The following is an 18,805-nucleotide window of genomic DNA, read 5'->3' as shown; positions in this document are numbered from 1 at the left end:
AGTGGTAGGCTGCCACCTTGACATCGCGCCCATCCGGCCGTCAAATAGGTTCTGTTAGTAACCACAGAACGAAAAAAGTAAAAAAAAACTATTTTTAAAACTTTTAAAATTTATACATATAAATTTACAATTTGTAATTATTAAATAATAAAAAAATATAATAAATATTATTATTTAAATTCATAGTTAATTAAATCGACGAGATGGCGCACATTCAATATGGCGGCTCGCAGTAATTGAAACGATTATTAGGATTCCGGTGTTTTCTAATTTGAAACAGATTGAAATATTTTAAAATTATGGCGAACAAAATATTAGATAAGTGTTTAAAATGTTGTACTAATAAATGGGTCAATAAAAGATATTTATCACATTTAATATGGAATAAAAGTATATTTATAGCGAGGAGCAGACCATTGCTAGGGACCGTCCGTTTAAAATCACAAAACAATTCAAATTCTCCTTTCGTACCAATTCCATTAAAAATTACTAACAATCCTGATGATATTAATATAGGCGAGGAATTAACTACCAAATTAAAGAAAGGTAAGTTAACGTTGTTTTGTGTTCTGAATGCCAAAATCTGAACGGTTGAACCTCAAAGACGTCAACCAGGTTATTTTTAATAGCATTATTAGAAGGTTATTCCTCTAAGAAGTAGTCTATCGGGCTTTAGACGATTTCCATTATAAAAAGAGAGCAACTAAGGGTTCAGAAATGATTTTTGATAGGATATTCTGCCCCAAAATTTTCCTCTTATCTCTTCTGATTCGGTCAGACGTGTTCGAAATATCATCCTATTTCCACTTCGTAGTCACCGTTTTGAATCGACTGAGGGGCCCACCGGAAGCACTGGGAGTTTGGTTGTGGGTTTGTGTCTGGCTGGGATGGGCTGAATGCGTGGAGTTGTCTGGGTTTTCTCCACATCTTTAACACCTGAATAGGGGCCAGTTACTCTTAAAAAAGACCTCCTGGAAGGCATTTCTCTAGACCAGGCATGGACAACATACGGCCTGTCTAATGAATTTATGCAGCCCGTGATTAATCTTTCAATATTATTTTATTTATTTGTTGAAACCTTATCTTCCTCTTGTTTCTTCTAATTCAATGTCACGACTTGGTGCATTTATCAACACTTGGCATATAATTTCATCATCCACTTTTAATTCATACTGATACGCATTTTGGGCTTTCGCCCTCTTCAGTCTGTTACATAGATAGGTTGTATCTTGTGTATACAGTATCTGTCAGGCACCTTTCGTACTTCCACTCCCCTTTCGTACTTCCACTCCCCTTTCCTCCCCCCCGACTTGATGTCCTCCCCCGCATGCCTTGTAACTTGTAACATCTCACTCCCCGAGTGCCACACACAGCCTCGCCTGCGACTGTATAAACATTCTATTTTAATAATTGTAGCCAGTTTTTATGAATGTCAATGCTTTGATTCTTGTTAATATTATTTTTGTCGTAGTAATTTCGTAGCTTTCCTTGAATTTTCTTTTGTATCAATTTTTTCCTTGTGTAGTATTAGTGTATAACATCATTCTTATCTATTTTGCAGTTGTGGGTTGTGCAATGTTCGTAAAAAACAGAGTTGATTCTATTATACTTCAGGTCCACGATGTGTTCTTTTAATCTTGTTTCTAATTTTTGTTTTGTTTCTCCAATCTGTACTTTTGGCAGTTTGTATGTGCAAGGTATTTCATAGACGACTTCGGTAGTGTTGTATTTGTCTGGTTGTTTATTTATGCCAGGTTCAGCCTTCTGGATTCTTTTTTGCAAGTTGTTATAGGTTGGGGCTAGCTTTATATTTATTTTATCAAAACTTTTGTTTACCTGTTCAAAGAAGCCACGAATGTAGGGGAAGGATATGTATCTTACTCTGTTTTTATCTTTGTTTTGTTTATTTTTCAGCCTTTTATTGTTGATTTTACTTTCCCAGTTATTTATTATTCGTTTTGGATAGCCGTTTAATAGGAATTTAGTTTGCAGTTCGTTGAGGTGTTTTTTTCTTCTTCTGTAGTGAGCTTGTTCTGCTCTTGATTTTTTTATACTCCATGATGAATATATTTTCTTTTATGTACTGTGGAATGTTTGAATTGTAGTTTATCACTTTCCTGATATTGCATGGTTTTGTGTATGGCTCGAATTCAATCTTGTTTGCCTTTCTGATTATTTTAACGTCTAGGTGATTTATTTCCGTGTTTGCTTCATTTTCTACCTTGAATTTGATATTATTGTTTAATTTGTTTATTTTTTCTTCTATTTCTTCTAATTTTGTATTTCTTGGTCATATAGTATAATTATGTCATCCACATATCATTTATAGAACTTTATGCCTGTAATCTTTTTGATTGCTTGATCTATATCTACGTCCAAATAGCTCAATGAAAAATTCTGACGCCTAAATAAAAAAAAAAGTCAATAACTCACTGTGCATTTAGAGTTAACCCTCCATTACAAATCTTGTAAGTACAGCGTAGAATGTTGATAAAGCATGATAATGTAAAAAATGTATCTGTAATCTCTATGTACAATTTAGTCTCTATGGGTGGGGTGACACCACAATGAGATCTCGCACCACCTCAAAATCTTCCTAGGGCAGCCTCTGGTTTGGCCCATGAAAAAAGTTTTCTTTCCAATTTGGTCCGGGGCAAAAACTGTTAGCCACCCTTGCCCTAGACAGATCACCCAAGCATTGTGTTACTGTAACTTAATAAACAAACAAACAAATGAATCGACTGATGCCATAAAAGAAAATTTGCTGTGAGTCTCAAAGGGGCTTTGCAAAACGACTTCAAAGCGTGTTTGGAGGATTGGAAAAAATGTTGACATAAGTGCATTGTAGTGGGAGAGAATTACTTCAAAGGGGACAAAATAAATTTTGGTGAATAAGTTTAAATCTTTCATTTTATCGAACGGTTCCTGGTACTTTTTGATCGCAAGTACGGCACCGTGGCTTCGAACCAGATCATGCAAAAGGAAAGTGTTTAAATAATTTTACGTGGACCCTTCGACTAAAAGAAAAACGTAACGTTTTTGCTTATCGAGTAATTAAATCAAACAGTTTTATAACTGTATCCTAATATATAACTGTATCCTAATAACTCGGTAGCTATTTGAAAGAATGTTTCCCTTAAATTGAAAGAAAACAATCTCATTCATTTTTAAAAACCACTATTGCTAATGAATATTTACACTTTTTGGGCACTTACCATAAACAAAAAACAAACTGGATAATGCAATCTTATTTTCTGTTCTGTATTGATTTCTGCACAGTAATTGCCAAAAACCCAGTTTGAAATTGTTTCATTGAGGTTTAGTACACAACAAAACATAATTCATTTTCATTTCATCTTTATTTATTTATGAAATTCATTTTTACTGATATCCAAAACTCAATTTGTTCCATTCTGCCAAATTTTTCAGAATTGGTACTTACTGAAAAAGTTTGAAAAATGTTGCTCTAAATTTAATCAAATTTGATAGGAAAATGTTTGTGACTCCTTATGTCTATCTTCTAAGATAATTTAATAGCAATAAGCATATTTTATTGCATAAAATGAAAACATGTCTCAATATTAAAATGATATAGCATTTATATTATCGCAAGTGAGGTAGCATTGTGGTAAAATTTAATTTATACCAAGTATTAGATAGGGAGTAACTACTATGAGAAATAAATGGATAATTCTAATTAAAATAATTTTATTGAATTATCAATTATTGAATAATTTTTATTATTATTTATCAAATCTTTTAATAAAGCATATTTTTATATTTTAATAAATTATTTTTAATTAAATTTAAATTGTTCATTTTATAAATTACTTCATAATTTTTAATAAATTTTTTTAGATGATTTATTAAGTGTCCTTAACCAATTCGTTCAACGGCCTCATGTAAAACAGTTATCGGAAGAAAATGGATTAGAAGGTACAACAGTTTGAGTATTTTTTTAATGAAAAATATGAAATATTTATGCTATTGGAAAAATTAAAATTATAATATATAAATTTTTATAATGTTTAATTATTTACTTTTACTGTAATGTTTGTGCTGTTACATAACTGTTTCAGCAAAATTTTTTGGTTTTGAATTGTGAAAATATTTTCCACAGAAATCTATTAAAAAACACACAATTTAATTAAAACTTTAAGAATGCTGCTACTTCAAATGTATCGTTAGTGCAAAATTTTAAAAATTATATTTGAGAAATAGAAGAAATATTTTAGGGAGAATTACCACTGTCGTCTGTCTGTTTGCCTCTCCTTCCTTAATTTCAAGAATGGCGTTAGATAGATGAAAGCCGAGAGCAGATATGGAAAGATTAGGAGCAGGAGGCCCCGATTAACTATATAAAAATTTCCGATGCAAACCGGAAGTCTCATTATTTTAATTCAAAAACTTTTCCTCGAAAGGTATTAGATAGATGACCGTCACGACTCTTGTCATCAAGAAAAGTATGACGTACAGCAGCAAGACACTAATAATTTGATATAGAGAACATATATTCTATATTAAATAAATTAAGAAGATAATTAAAAATTGCAGCTCGGCATTGTGATGATGTCAGAATAAATAATTGCTTGCTTTCTGTTAAATTTTTCTCGAGTTATATTAACAAACATAATTCAAATTATTATTTAGATTAGGATGGTCCAACTTCTTTCGGTTTGGGGCCAAATCGAATTTTTGGCTGTAAGTCACAGGCTGGAGAAATAGTTTATGAAAATTATATATACGGAAAATTCTTTCAAACTCTTAATTAAATAACAGACTATAGCTAGATAACATTTTAATGGGAACACTGAGAAGTATGCTGGTTTATTAAAGATTTAACTTATTGATTTAATGTAATGAAATTGTTCTTTTATTAATTGTTCTTCTATCATAACTTTCTATTCTAAAAATAATGCTATGCACTTATAGAATGGATGAAGTGATTCAATTCTCTATAATTGTATTTTCATAAGAAAATCATAATGATAAACAATGAAACAAAACTATGTTTAAGATAGCATAAATTATTATTTAATTATAAGATTAACATTAAGAATTAAGAAATAAAATCTTCAGTTAATTTTATGCTATAATTATTTGTTCTTTCTTTTTAATATTTAATTATTACATAAATATGCATCGTAAGCAAAGTCCAAATTCCTTAGTCACTTAGAAATCTGATTTGCCAGATTAGATCACGTTATATTACTGCTAATATTAATAATTAAATACAAAGTAATTTGGGCCTAGAGGTAGGCGTTAGGCACCATCTTTTATTAAAATTAATAATTATAATTAAATTAACATTTATTAATTAATTTATAAGGTTCTGAAAGGAAAGAATCAGCCTGGAATGGGACTCAATCCTGCAACCGCCTCTTACTGTGTGAATGCGTTGCCAGTTATGTGACCCAACTCTCTGCCTGACCTTGTATTTAATTATTAATAGTGGTAGTAAAACAGTCTGATGTAATCTGGCAATCGTGTGACTCTAATATATAATTATCGAGCTTACAGAGGTTTATATTTGTAAAAACATTATTTATTAATTTAATTATCTATAAATTCAAAAATTAACGACAGGTTAGTAAATTGTTTTGTATTTAATATTTAACAGAGATATTTTCTTTTAATTTAATTTTTAATGTTTAAACTAAATTTATTTTTAACTTTTAGTTAGGTTATTTCATCAGGTATTCATCAGTTTTCGAAAATTTTGTATGGAATCGGAAACGCTACCTGCAGATTTACATATAATTTTCAGTGATATTTTACAAGGAGCAGGTAAATTATATTGTAATTTAAATATTTATAAACTTTTAAAATATTTAATCAATTTTATATTGTTTTATATAAAAAGTAATAAATATTTAGGTATAATATTATGGTAGAATGATATATATTTATTTATTTATTATTTATCATGTGAATGTTGCATGCTTAATAAAGATTCATTGCACAGATAGCAGAAAAGGAGTATAGATCATTTGGAAAAGAATAGCATTTGCAATCATGCAAACAAGCTATAAAATTTACAAAACACTTATTTTTATTCCAAAATATATAGTAAAAATCATAAAATTAAAATTTTTAAAAGTGCTTATAAAATATGCATTATCAGACAACCTTAATTTCATCCACTTGAACTCAAATCATGTTTATATTGAGGTTTTGACATTATAGCATCTAAGAAAAAACACATGCATGTACAAAGCATGCATGCTCTTATTTATCAAATATATTGACAAATCTCAATATCTTTCTGTATTGCTGTTTATTTTATATACAATGTATACCTCAGGTTACATCGTTTCAAGTTAAGTCGTTCTTGATTATACGTCGTTTGTCAAAAAAATATATGGAAAAATAAAAATCAAGTTTAAGTCATTTTATTCGACTTTACGTCTACACAAATATTGAAGTCTTAATATCACTAGAAAAGCATTAAAAGCACATACTATCGTATTAAAATACGTACATTTAGAGTAAATGTTAATATAATCATGATAAATCTAGAGAACGAAACATGAAAACATCTGTGATTCTGTGTTGTCATCTTATTTAGTGGTCTTTAAGAGCTTAATATTGACATTTTCCACGGTAGCTCCAATATCTACCGTTTGGCGTCGTCATCAGCACCACTCGATATTGGTAAATTTAACATAAATTAGTTTATTTTCTACTATCGCAAAGTAATTTTAATAACTGTATTTGTTATTTAACCTTACAAAATCATCTTATTTTATAATGTCTTAGAGCAAACCACATTCACAAATAAAGAGTCCACGACGTACTGTAAACATCGCCAAATTGTAAACACGTATATTTACAAGTATGTACGCATATGTATTCGTAAATTTAGATTACTTTTTTTCTGTACTATATTTTAAAAACTAAAATTTATTTGTTTGTAAGCTTAAAATAGATCCTTATTAACCATGTATTATTAAAAATGCATTTATAAATAAAATACAGAACTGGGAATGGTTATTTGTGGTTTAGCATAATGACAGGTAAATTCGGAGTTACCTCTCCTGGAACAAATTACCAACATAAGGAGATGTATATTTGTACATCTAGAATAGAAAGTTTTTAAAATTTTGGTAAAGGTTAAAAATATTTGTTAACATTACAATAACTACTAAATATTTTGGAAATTTTTCAATTATTCTGATTATTAACAAATGATGACAATTAGCAATAATTTTCTAAAAAGTAATTAATTTTATTTTTGAAACATTTATAGAACTATTCATTAAAATTTTTTGAATGATATTTTATTTGTTACTCTGATTTTAAAAAATTAATAACTATGAAAATTTGTAGTTTGTAATCATATAATATATATATTATGTGATCATATTTATTTAAAAAACAATAATATGTAAAACCCTGCGAAACTTTATAACAGCTGGATAAGTTTTTGATATATTTTATTATTATATGATTGAATTTATCAGAAATTGAATCATAAATCTTATTGATTTTAATTAAAAAGTTAACACAAGTTTAGACTTTTTAATTTTGTGGACAATAAAAAATATAAAAGTATTACTTGATTTTTACTGAGTACATAAGATGTTCAACATAAATAGAATATCGTTATGAAGAGAACATTAAAATATTGTTATGAGAATTCAGAAAGGTGAAATTAATATACAGTAGACTCTCATTAATTTGAACTCAGATGGACTTAATTAAAAGGAGAACATTTCTGGATGGTATAGAATGAAAAACAAAAATGATTTTAACGACACATTAACGTTAACCACATGGCAAGCAGAGTAATGTTTTATCGATGAGAAATAGAAAAAGAAAGGCTCCGTGTTGCCCAAGAGAAGCCACGATGAGCAAGCACCACAGGGTAACTGTAAACTGCCATGTGCCAACTGATTTGAAATGTTTTAAAATTTTAATTAATTTATTTTTGAATTTATTAATGTAAAATTTGACCTTTAAATTTCAAAAAAAAGGGAAGATGATGATAATCTAGTAGCACATGCTTTTGATTCAAATAAACAGTACAGTCAAGTTTGAATTAATGAGAGAATTACCGAGGAATCAGACGAAGACTAGTATCCAGTTCAAATTAAGAGGAAATTCGTTTGTACAAATTCAAATTCATGAGAGTCTATTGTACAAGTTAATTGTATTAATAACATTCAATAATTTAGAGTAGGTGAATTGTAAAAATTAGCATTTTGTAACAACATGAAATTCTGTAAATTGTAAAAATTTTAGCAAAGATGGTGATTTTAAGTTATGCATTAGTAATAATAATAAAATACTAATAAATAAAATGCAAAGAACATGACTGATAAAGAAAATGTTTCTGTTAATACAAAATTATAATAAATTGGTAAGTTCAATCATTAAAATACTTCATATAAACAACACAGAAACAAAAAATGCCAAAAACTCCAGCAAAAATCAAAAAATATTTAATGATAAACATTTTCAATAACTTTAGCTATCATCATCAGCTTAAATGTGTTCAAAAAAGAATGCAATCTTCCTTTAAATTACGACATTCAATTTATCTGTGTTATTTTTCAAATATATTTAACCTGATGAGGATGGCTAAAATTATTGAAAATGTTTGTTTATCATTAAATACTTATCGTTTTTGCTGAAGTTTTTGGTTTCTTTAATATTAAAATACTTCTGTTTTTACATTTTACTGTTGATTTTTGATTTTTCCAGTCCGGAAAGTTTTTATATGTTTTTTTTTTTTTAAATCAGGTTATAAATAATAAATCTGTTATAAATGTTTTTTTATGTTACTAAAATATAAATAATTTATATGATTTTTTCATATCTAGTATTTTAAATAGTTGTCATAAATTATGATGATATATGAATGAAATCATTTTTAAAATATCTGAGAATTTAGACATGAGAAATGTAAGAAAAGAGGGAAAACCAAAAGAACCAGGGTCTCATGCCTACAGGAGTTCTCTCTAGTTGCATTTATGCAAAAGTGAGAAGGAAAATTCTGGTGAATTTTACAGCAAAATAAATTTAATGAAAAATAAATGAAACTACAGTGAAACCTCGCATAACGAGCAAAACAAATTGTAAAAAAAATGACTCTCTTAACGAGTGACGAGAAGAGGGAAGTCTCGGATTGTGCGCATGCTCCATCAGTTTGTGTTTAGCACTCATTCCATGAGTATCTTAGTGTCGCTTGTGATCACACATTTTTCCTAAGTTGTATTCACACATATTACATATAAACATCAACAATCATAGCCCGTTATATAATAAACATACCAAACGATATGCCATATTCTTGGGCTATGTAAAGGTTATAATTAAATATTAGAAATTAAATAATTTGACTAGAGGTAGACAGTTATGCTGCTATCTTGTATTAAATTTAATGACCAATTCCAAATTAAATTTAGATTTTTTTTAGTAGTCTGCAAATCAAATTCGCATTCCAGGTTGGTTCATTCCACACTAGAAGAAAAGATGATAATTCATGCTTCTTAACAATGTATGTTGTATAATTTTCTTTGAATAAGCGTTATACTTAAAATATTTGAGTATTTTTTTCGGCATGGACCACATTATCATATTTTACATTAATTTATATGGGAAAAATTGTTTCGCTTAACGAGTGTTTCGCATTAAAAGTAAGATTCTGGAACGAATTATGCTCATTAAGCAAGGTTCTACTATACTCTATTGACATTGCCTTTCTTTTATTTATGGACACACTGTATTTTTTCATGACTTCCCTGGCCATTTTATTCATATTTGACAGATTGCTGGCTGGCTCCCTCATCACATTTTATTGTTGATGTTGCATGGAAGCAAAGCTGCTGAAGTATTGCACGTGTGCCAACTCGGCAGAGGAGAAAAATATGCAAGATAGTTCAACAGGTCAGACTTTTGGGAATGAGGGAAACTCGTGCATTTCTTGCATGTAATGCATGAGAACTCCATCTCCCTCTCCTACATAAACAGCATTGCAAGTGCAAATTCTGATTCCAAAAGTTCTCTTTTGCCAGTTTTTCTCTCTTGTCTGCATAAATGCAGCCTATGTATTTGTTTTGTTTCCATTTGCCATTCTCATTGATTTGACATAGATTTTGGAAGAATGAAAAAAAAAAAACATGAAATAAGCAATTGTTACTGCAGTGTACCTCAATACAAACAGAGTATTTTTCATTTATTTCCAAAAGATCTAATCTTATGGAAACAATGTTCAATGTTTTACGATTTGGAAAAAGATCCAAAAACACTTGTTTGCTCTTTGCATTGTCTTACGACTTATTACATGTTGTCAGGTAAAATATATAGGGTCTTTACAAAATAACTCTGAGATTTCATATACAGTTTGATAAATGATACATTAGAAATTTCACTTAAATTTTATGAGATGAAATGAAAGGACATACTTTCAAGTTTTTCTTTTTTTTGCATTTAGTACATTTTGATATGTGCTCTCTTCATGGCTCTGCAAATGTCCAATCAGTATTCTATTACTTCTCCACATCCACAATAGCAGTATAATAGTCACGCTGGCATTGCTATAATAATCTGCAACTCCAAAGTGCATCACACTAATTTCTTTTGTGGCTTCAAGTGCAAGAAACTTGAATTTGTTCCATGTTATCTTCTGATGTTATTCCTCCCAGTGGTTTTCCTTTTAAAATGTTGCAACCACTGATAAATAGTCTTATCTGAAGGTACTTCACTGCCATACTAAATTGCTATCTCACAGCATACAAAGTTAAATGGTTTGCATCAAGTACAGCTTTTTCTTCAGTAAAACATCATTTTCTTTCTTTTTTGGAATAAGCTAATATATCACTTAAATGTCTTTTTTTCAAAGACACGCCTAATAGTTATTTATTATCACTCAATTTGTATATATTTATAATGTAATAAATGCAATAATATACTAGTTTCGGCTGTCGTATTGCAAAGATTAAACATACTTTAACTCATGAATAAGGAAATTTATTTTAAATAATCAATAATATAAAAGCATACATTTTAATTTAAAAAGTTCATATTTGTAGCTATAAAAATTATATTGAATTTATTTTCTCCTTGTTTTATTTTATATATATTTTTTAATCTACTTAATTTCTATAGAGGAATGACTAAAATTTGTTTCGTACTAGGTCATGTCGATGATTTATTTCCCTTTTTCTTGCAACATGCCAGACGAGTGTTTCCTCATTTGGAATGTATGGAAGAATTAAAGAAAATTAGTGATCTCCGTTTACCTGCAAACTGGTAATTACATAAATACATATAAATTTAATAATGTAAGGTATATTGCAGAACTTTATATATATATAGTTTATTGTTAGGTATCCTGAGGCAAGAGCAATAAATAGAAAAATAATATTTCACGCTGGACCAACTAATAGTGGAAAAACTTATCATGCTTTAGAAAGGTTCTCAATGGCAAAATCTGGTGTATATTGTGGTCCATTGAAATTATTAGCAGTTGAAGTTTTTCATAAAACAAATGAAAGGGTTAGTAAATTTTGTTATCTCTATAGAATGTTCTTTTTAACTTTAATGTAAGTCTAATAAATATAGTAGAATCCATTTATTGTAATTACTTTGAGACTTGCCTATACCAATAACAATAACTAACTGATGACATTAAGCAAAATAAGAAAATAAGTTTTTAATGAATAAAAATTCTGGTTTTATTGGTTCCGCTATTAAAAGGACATGTTAAAGCAATTAATTGTATGATGTGAAAATTTTTAAATGTATATGCAATATAAATATAAACATCTTATGAAACTCAATACCTTACAATAACACTACTTCAACTGTCATATAACATTGGATTATATATATAAAATGCTTCCCTCTAGGGTCAAATTTATAATTATCATTACCAATTTATAGCCGATGTTATATAGTAGTTGAAGTAGTAGTGTTATAATTAATATGGAATTCATTCAATATTACTTACTTACTACTGTTTAAAACCTGCTAGCATGTAGGCATAATTGAAGTAAGAAATGTAATTTAATGAAGTAACGTATATTTCCGCAGATAAGACGATAGTTGAATCATAAAAAATGGCCCCCAAAATTTGGGATCGTCTTATAGAACGGATACAAAAAAAATTAGATTGAAATTTACATAAGTTAAAACCATTATAAAAAAACGGACAAACCGTAATTATTTACTAGTAGAGGGTAGGGTATGTCCACAAAATATAATAGACCATACGACTTTTATGTGAATAGTCAAAGTCATTACCCGAATGCCCGAATCAGTGCGAATGTTTGCAACGATTGCAAGGCAGTGCTGACGAATTCAAGAAAATAAAATTTGTTCGTTCAAAAAATTACAAATAGGACATAATTCCGTATACGCTATACAGTATTATTATTCATATGCTGATCGCTGATCTAAACTAAATTCATAGGCCGTTGATAGTTTGGAGGTCATCCTATAGGACAGATATATGCTAAAACAATAAAACTTTGACAAAAATTTATACCTCTTCTTATCTGCAGAAATATACGGTAATTTAAACTATTGTACTATGAATAAATAAAGATTAAAACAATTAGTATTTAATGTGTAAAGCACTGGTTAAAATTGGTAATGATAAAGCACTGGTTAAAATTGGTAATGATAATTGATAACAATTGTGCATTATACAACAAGAGGCTGATACTACAAAAAGAGAACTTAAAAATGTCTAATTACCCCAAAAAATAACAACAACCAAATGCTGATCACAAGCCTAGTTCATAAGTGTATTTTAACTTGTTTTGGGACCTGCTAACTTTGATAACATTAAAGGACTGATAACAATATTGTAATTACAATAAGCAGAGTGTACTGTTTATCTACAGCAATAAGTGGCATTTACTGGACAAAGGCATAAACTACTAAATTGTGCCATTGCTACTTTAGGCTGACAAATATTTACTAAGTGATGAACATTTTAATGTAACAATAATATTAAATACAAATTATATCCAGGGTTCCTACGCACCTGGAAAGTCAGGGAAAATCAGGGAAAGTCAGGGATTTTCATTATTTTTTGAAAAAGTCAGGGAAAGTCAGGGAATTTGTCAAAAATTGTCAAAAAGTCAGCGAATTTGTCGAAAATTGTCAAAAAGTCAGGGAATTTGTCTCCTTAACTGCGTTTTTGATTTGGTTTGCTGAATATAGATGACCAATCATAGCCATACGCAGGCGGCAAGAAGTAATGCTGCAATCTTTAAAACCCGAGATAACTCGGGAAAGTTCCATAGCGTTATATAAAACTCGGGCATTTGGGCCCTCCGNTGAAATATTTATGCTATTGGAAAAATTAAAATTATAATATATAAATTTTTATAATGTTTAATTATTTACTTTTACTGTAATGTTTGTGCTGTTACATAACTGTTTCAGCAAAATTTTTTGGTTTTGAATTGTGAAAATATTTTCCACAGAAATCTATTAAAAAACACACAATTTAATTAAAACTTTAAGAATGCTGCTACTTCAAATGTATCGTTAGTGCAAAATTTTAAAAATTATATTTGAGAAATAGAAGAAATATTTTAGGGAGAATTACCACTGTCGTCTGTCTGTTTGCCTCTCCTTCCTTAATTTCAAGAATGGCGTTAGATAGATGAAAGCCGAGAGCAGATATGGAAAGATTAGGAGCAGGAGGCCCCGATTAACTATATAAAAATTTCCGATGCAAACCGGAAGTCTCATTATTTTAATTCAAAAACTTTTCCTCGAAAGGTATTAGATAGATGACCGTCACGACTCTTGTCATCAAGAAAAGTATGACGTACAGCAGCAAGACACTAATAATTTGATATAGAGAACATATATTCTATATTAAATAAATTAAGAAGATAATTAAAAATTGCAGCTCGGCATTGTGATGATGTCAGAATAAATAATTGCTTGCTTTCTGTTAAATTTTTCTCGAGTTATATTAACAAACATAATTCAAATTATTATTTAGATTAGGATGGTCCAACTTCTTTCGGTTTGGGGCCAAATCGAATTTTTGGCTGTAAGTCACAGGCTGGAGAAATAGTTTATGAAAATTATATATACGGAAAATTCTTTCAAACTCTTAATTAAATAACAGACTATAGCTAGATAACATTTTAATGGGAACACTGAGAAGTATGCTGGTTTATTAAAGATTTAACTTATTGATTTAATGTAATGAAATTGTTCTTTTATTAATTGTTCTTCTATCATAACTTTCTATTCTAAAAATAATGCTATGCACTTATAGAATGGATGAAGTGATTCAATTCTCTATAATTGTATTTTCATAAGAAAATCATAATGATAAACAATGAAACAAAACTATGTTTAAGATAGCATAAATTATTATTTAATTATAAGATTAACATTAAGAATTAAGAAATAAAATCTTCAGTTAATTTTATGCTATAATTATTTGTTCTTTCTTTTTAATATTTAATTATTACATAAATATGCATCGTAAGCAAAGTCCAAATTCCTTAGTCACTTAGAAATCTGATTTGCCAGATTAGATCACGTTATATTACTGCTAATATTAATAATTAAATACAAAGTAATTTGGGCCTAGAGGTAGGCGTTAGGCACCATCTTTTATTAAAATTAATAATTATAATTAAATTAACATTTATTAATTAATTTATAAGGTTCTGAAAGGAAAGAATCAGCCTGGAATGGGACTCAATCCTGCAACCGCCTCTTACTGTGTGAATGCGTTGCCAGTTATGTGACCCAACTCTCTGCCTGACCTTGTATTTAATTATTAATAGTGGTAGTAAAACAGTCTGATGTAATCTGGCAATCGTGTGACTCTAATATATAATTATCGAGCTTACAGAGGTTTATATTTGTAAAAACATTATTTATTAATTTAATTATCTATAAATTCAAAAATTAACGACAGGTTAGTAAATTGTTTTGTATTTAATATTTAACAGAGATATTTTCTTTTAATTTAATTTTTAATGTTTAAACTAAATTTATTTTTAACTTTTAGTTAGGTTATTTCATCAGGTATTCATCAGTTTTCGAAAATTTTGTATGGAATCGGAAACGCTACCTGCAGATTTACATATAATTTTCAGTGATATTTTACAAGGAGCAGGTAAATTATATTGTAATTTAAATATTTATAAACTTTTAAAATATTTAATCAATTTTATATTGTTTTATATAAAAAGTAATAAATATTTAGGTATAATATTATGGTAGAATGATATATATTTATTTATTTATTATTTATCATGTGAATGTTGCATGCTTAATAAAGATTCATTGCACAGATAGCAGAAAAGGAGTATAGATCATTTGGAAAAGAATAGCATTTGCAATCATGCAAACAAGCTATAAAATTTACAAAACACTTATTTTTATTCCAAAATATATAGTAAAAATCATAAAATTAAAATTTTTAAAAGTGCTTATAAAATATGCATTATCAGACAACCTTAATTTCATCCACTTGAACTCAAATCATGTTTATATTGAGGTTTTGACATTATAGCATCTAAGAAAAAACACATGCATGTACAAAGCATGCATGCTCTTATTTATCAAATATATTGACAAATCTCAATATCTTTCTGTATTGCTGTTTATTTTATATACAATGTATACCTCAGGTTACATCGTTTCAAGTTAAGTCGTTCTTGATTATACGTCGTTTGTCAAAAAAATATATGGAAAAATAAAAATCAAGTTTAAGTCATTTTATTCGACTTTACGTCTACACAAATATTGAAGTCTTAATATCACTAGAAAAGCATTAAAAGCACATACTATCGTATTAAAATACGTACATTTAGAGTAAATGTTAATATAATCATGATAAATCTAGAGAACGAAACATGAAAACATCTGTGATTCTGTGTTGTCATCTTATTTAGTGGTCTTTAAGAGCTTAATATTGACATTTTCCACGGTAGCTCCAATATCTACCGTTTGGCGTCGTCATCAGCACCACTCGATATTGGTAAATTTAACATAAATTAGTTTATTTTCTACTATCGCAAAGTAATTTTAATAACTGTATTTGTTATTTAACCTTACAAAATCATCTTATTTTATAATGTCTTAGAGCAAACCACATTCACAAATAAAGAGTCCACGACGTACTGTAAACATCGCCAAATTGTAAACACGTATATTTACAAGTATGTACGCATATGTATTCGTAAATTTAGATTACTTTTTTTCTGTACTATATTTTAAAAACTAAAATTTATTTGTTTGTAAGCTTAAAATAGATCCTTATTAACCATGTATTATTAAAAATGCATTTATAAATAAAATACAGAACTGGGAATGGTTATTTGTGGTTTAGCATAATGACAGGTAAATTCGGAGTTACCTCTCCTGGAACAAATTACCAACATAAGGAGATGTATATTTGTACATCTAGAATAGAAAGTTTTTAAAATTTTGGTAAAGGTTAAAAATATTTGTTAACATTACAATAACTACTAAATATTTTGGAAATTTTTCAATTATTCTGATTATTAACAAATGATGACAATTAGCAATAATTTTCTAAAAAGTAATTAATTTTATTTTTGAAACATTTATAGTCATAACTTTCTATTCTAAAAATAATGCTATGCACTTATAGAATGGATGAAGTGATTCAATTCTCTATAATTGTATTTTCATAAGAAAATCATAATGATAAACAATGAAACAAAACTATGTTTAAGATAGCATAAATTATTATTTAATTATAAGATTAACATTAAGAATTAAGAAATAAAATCTTCAGTTAATTTTATGCTATAATTATTTGTTCTTTCTTTTTAATATTTAATTATTACATAAATATGCATCGTAAGCAAAGTCCAAATTCCTTAGTCACTTAGAAATCTGATTTGCCAGATTAGATCACGTTATATTACTGCTAATATTAATAATTAAATACAAAGTAATTTGGGCCTAGAGGTAGGCGTTAGGCACCATCTTTTATTAAAATTAATAATTATAATTAAATTAACATTTATTAATTAATTTATAAGGTTCTGAAAGGAAAGAATCAGCCTGGAATGGGACTCAATCCTGCAACCGCCTCTTACTGTGTGAATGCGTTGCCAGTTATGTGACCCAACTCTCTGCCTGACCTTGTATTTAATTATTAATAGTGGTAGTAAAACAGTCTGATGTAATCTGGCAATCGTGTGACTCTAATATATAATTATCGAGCTTACAGAGGTTTATATTTGTAAAAACATTATTTATTAATTTAATTATCTATAAATTCAAAAATTAACGACAGGTTAGTAAATTGTTTTGTATTTAATATTTAACAGAGATATTTTCTNTCACTTTCTAATTAGTTTTACGGCCCCATTCTTTACCTTAATTTTAAAAAAATAATAATTTACTTTCAAAACTTACTTTCTGAATCACTATTGTCTTGCGGTAGTTCACGTTCCTTCTCCATTTTCGTCCCTCTGAACAGATTCAAAGTGACTCCTACAAACAGTGAGATATACGCCACGTGATTCAAAGTAAACCGTCGCACCATCTACCGACGTCACCTGGAAAGATTTTTGTCATTAAATTTTTCAAATTACTTGCGTGTTACCTGTAAAGTAAATAAAATAAAAATTACATATAAAACTTTAATAACAATTTTACACGTACACAATTTTATTTATACCAAGTCATCTGTCGATAAACATCGGAAAGGTAATATTTTACATATTCAGTAAATATATTTGCTCTTTTGTATTGTATCACTCTTTTATTTTTATTATTTATTTTGTTGAAAGTGTCATGTCAGACTAAATTCAAGGCATAGATACCGAAACAAGTGTTACAATAACCTTGTGTGTTATTAGTATTGTAAAAAATAGGCGATGGGTTTCTTCGAATGACCTTTTTAAACCATAAAATGAAGAAAAGGTGGCAAAAACGTCACAATAAGAATGCAGTTTTGCAAATGTTTTCTACGTGTCTATAACCTATTTGGGACCACATTCCCTCAGAAAGTCCCCCTAGTGTTTGTTTGTTCAAACAAGGTAATATCGCTCTGTCGGTACGTGCCTCGTAATGTGCAACTATTCATTGGCATATGACCCTTTTGTAGAATTGCCTTAATGCCTTGTCTTTCGGGTAAATTGTTTTAAACTGGCAGATAAAGGTTAGTGATGTATAAATGATTTAATCATGAATAAATTATGAAAAATTGTTTCTTTGGTTCCAGACTGATCTGTATAAAAAATACAGGGTTCCTACGCACCTGGAAAGTCAGGGAAAATCAGGGAAAGTCAGGGATTTTCATTATTTTTTGAAAAAGTCAGGGAAAGTCAGGGAATTTGTCAAAAATTGTCAAAAAGTCAGGGAATTTGTCTCCTTAACTGCGTTTTTGATTTGGTTTGCTGAATATAGATGACCAATCATAGCCATACGCAGGCGGCAAGAAGTAATGCTGCAATCTTTAAAACCCGAGATAACTCGGGAAAGTTCCATAGCGTTATATAAAACTCGGGCATTTGGGCCCTCCGAAAAAATTTTTGTTTTTTTTGGATGTTTTTTAAGTCTCCAAATTTTTTCAAAAATTTTTTCCCGCGCGAAAATATTTTATCGCGATTTTAATATACCTTTAATGACGCACGATTAACTCTTAATTGTTTTTTAATGGGAGTTTTTTTATCAAATTTCATTCATCGTTCTAAAGTAGTAGTGCACGGATTTTACTTCGATAAAGTTATTTAAAGCTAGTTTCTGATGTCAAAAACGACCTCCAATAGTTTTTTAATTTTTTTAAATTAATATATTTTATTATATATACGTTTAATTAAGTCGGGGG

General features: G+C 28.7%; 1 protein-coding gene across 1 annotated transcript; it reads left to right on the top strand.

The window, feature by feature from the left end:
• Positions 1-204: 204 nt before the first annotated feature.
• LOC111635679 (ATP-dependent RNA helicase SUV3 homolog, mitochondrial-like) lies at positions 205-11,717 on the top strand. Its single transcript, XM_023380712.1, has 5 exons — positions 205-546; positions 3,859-3,936; positions 5,680-5,787; positions 11,142-11,256; positions 11,334-11,717. Exons 1-5 carry the CDS (start codon positions 300-302, stop codon positions 11,551-11,553), a joined length of 768 nt encoding a protein of 255 aa, XP_023236480.1. The 5' UTR covers positions 205-299; the 3' UTR covers positions 11,554-11,717.
• Positions 11,718-18,805: the final 7,088 nt, after the last annotated feature.

Source organism: Centruroides sculpturatus, unplaced genomic scaffold (genome assembly GCF_000671375.1).
Source record: "Centruroides sculpturatus isolate CEXI.00-Female unplaced genomic scaffold, Cexi_2.0 scaffold875, whole genome shotgun sequence".
Taxonomy (NCBI): Eukaryota; Metazoa; Arthropoda; class Arachnida; order Scorpiones; family Buthidae; genus Centruroides; species Centruroides sculpturatus.
Note: the sequence above shows the minus strand (reverse complement) of the source record. Positions and strands in the feature narration are given on the sequence as shown.

Bases quoted from the DNA above. Each gene is read 5' to 3' on its own strand.
- LOC111635679 (XM_023380712.1), top strand. From the start codon at position 300: ATGGCGAACAAAATATTAGATAAGTGTTTAAAATGTTGTACTAATAAA. The intron at 3,937-5,679 runs GTACAACAGTTT...TTTAACTTTTAG, and splicing joins GGAAGAAAATGGATTAGAAG to TTAGGTTATTTCATCAGGTA. The intron at 5,788-11,141 runs GTAAATTATATT...GTTTCGTACTAG, and splicing joins TGATATTTTACAAGGAGCAG to GTCATGTCGATGATTTATTT.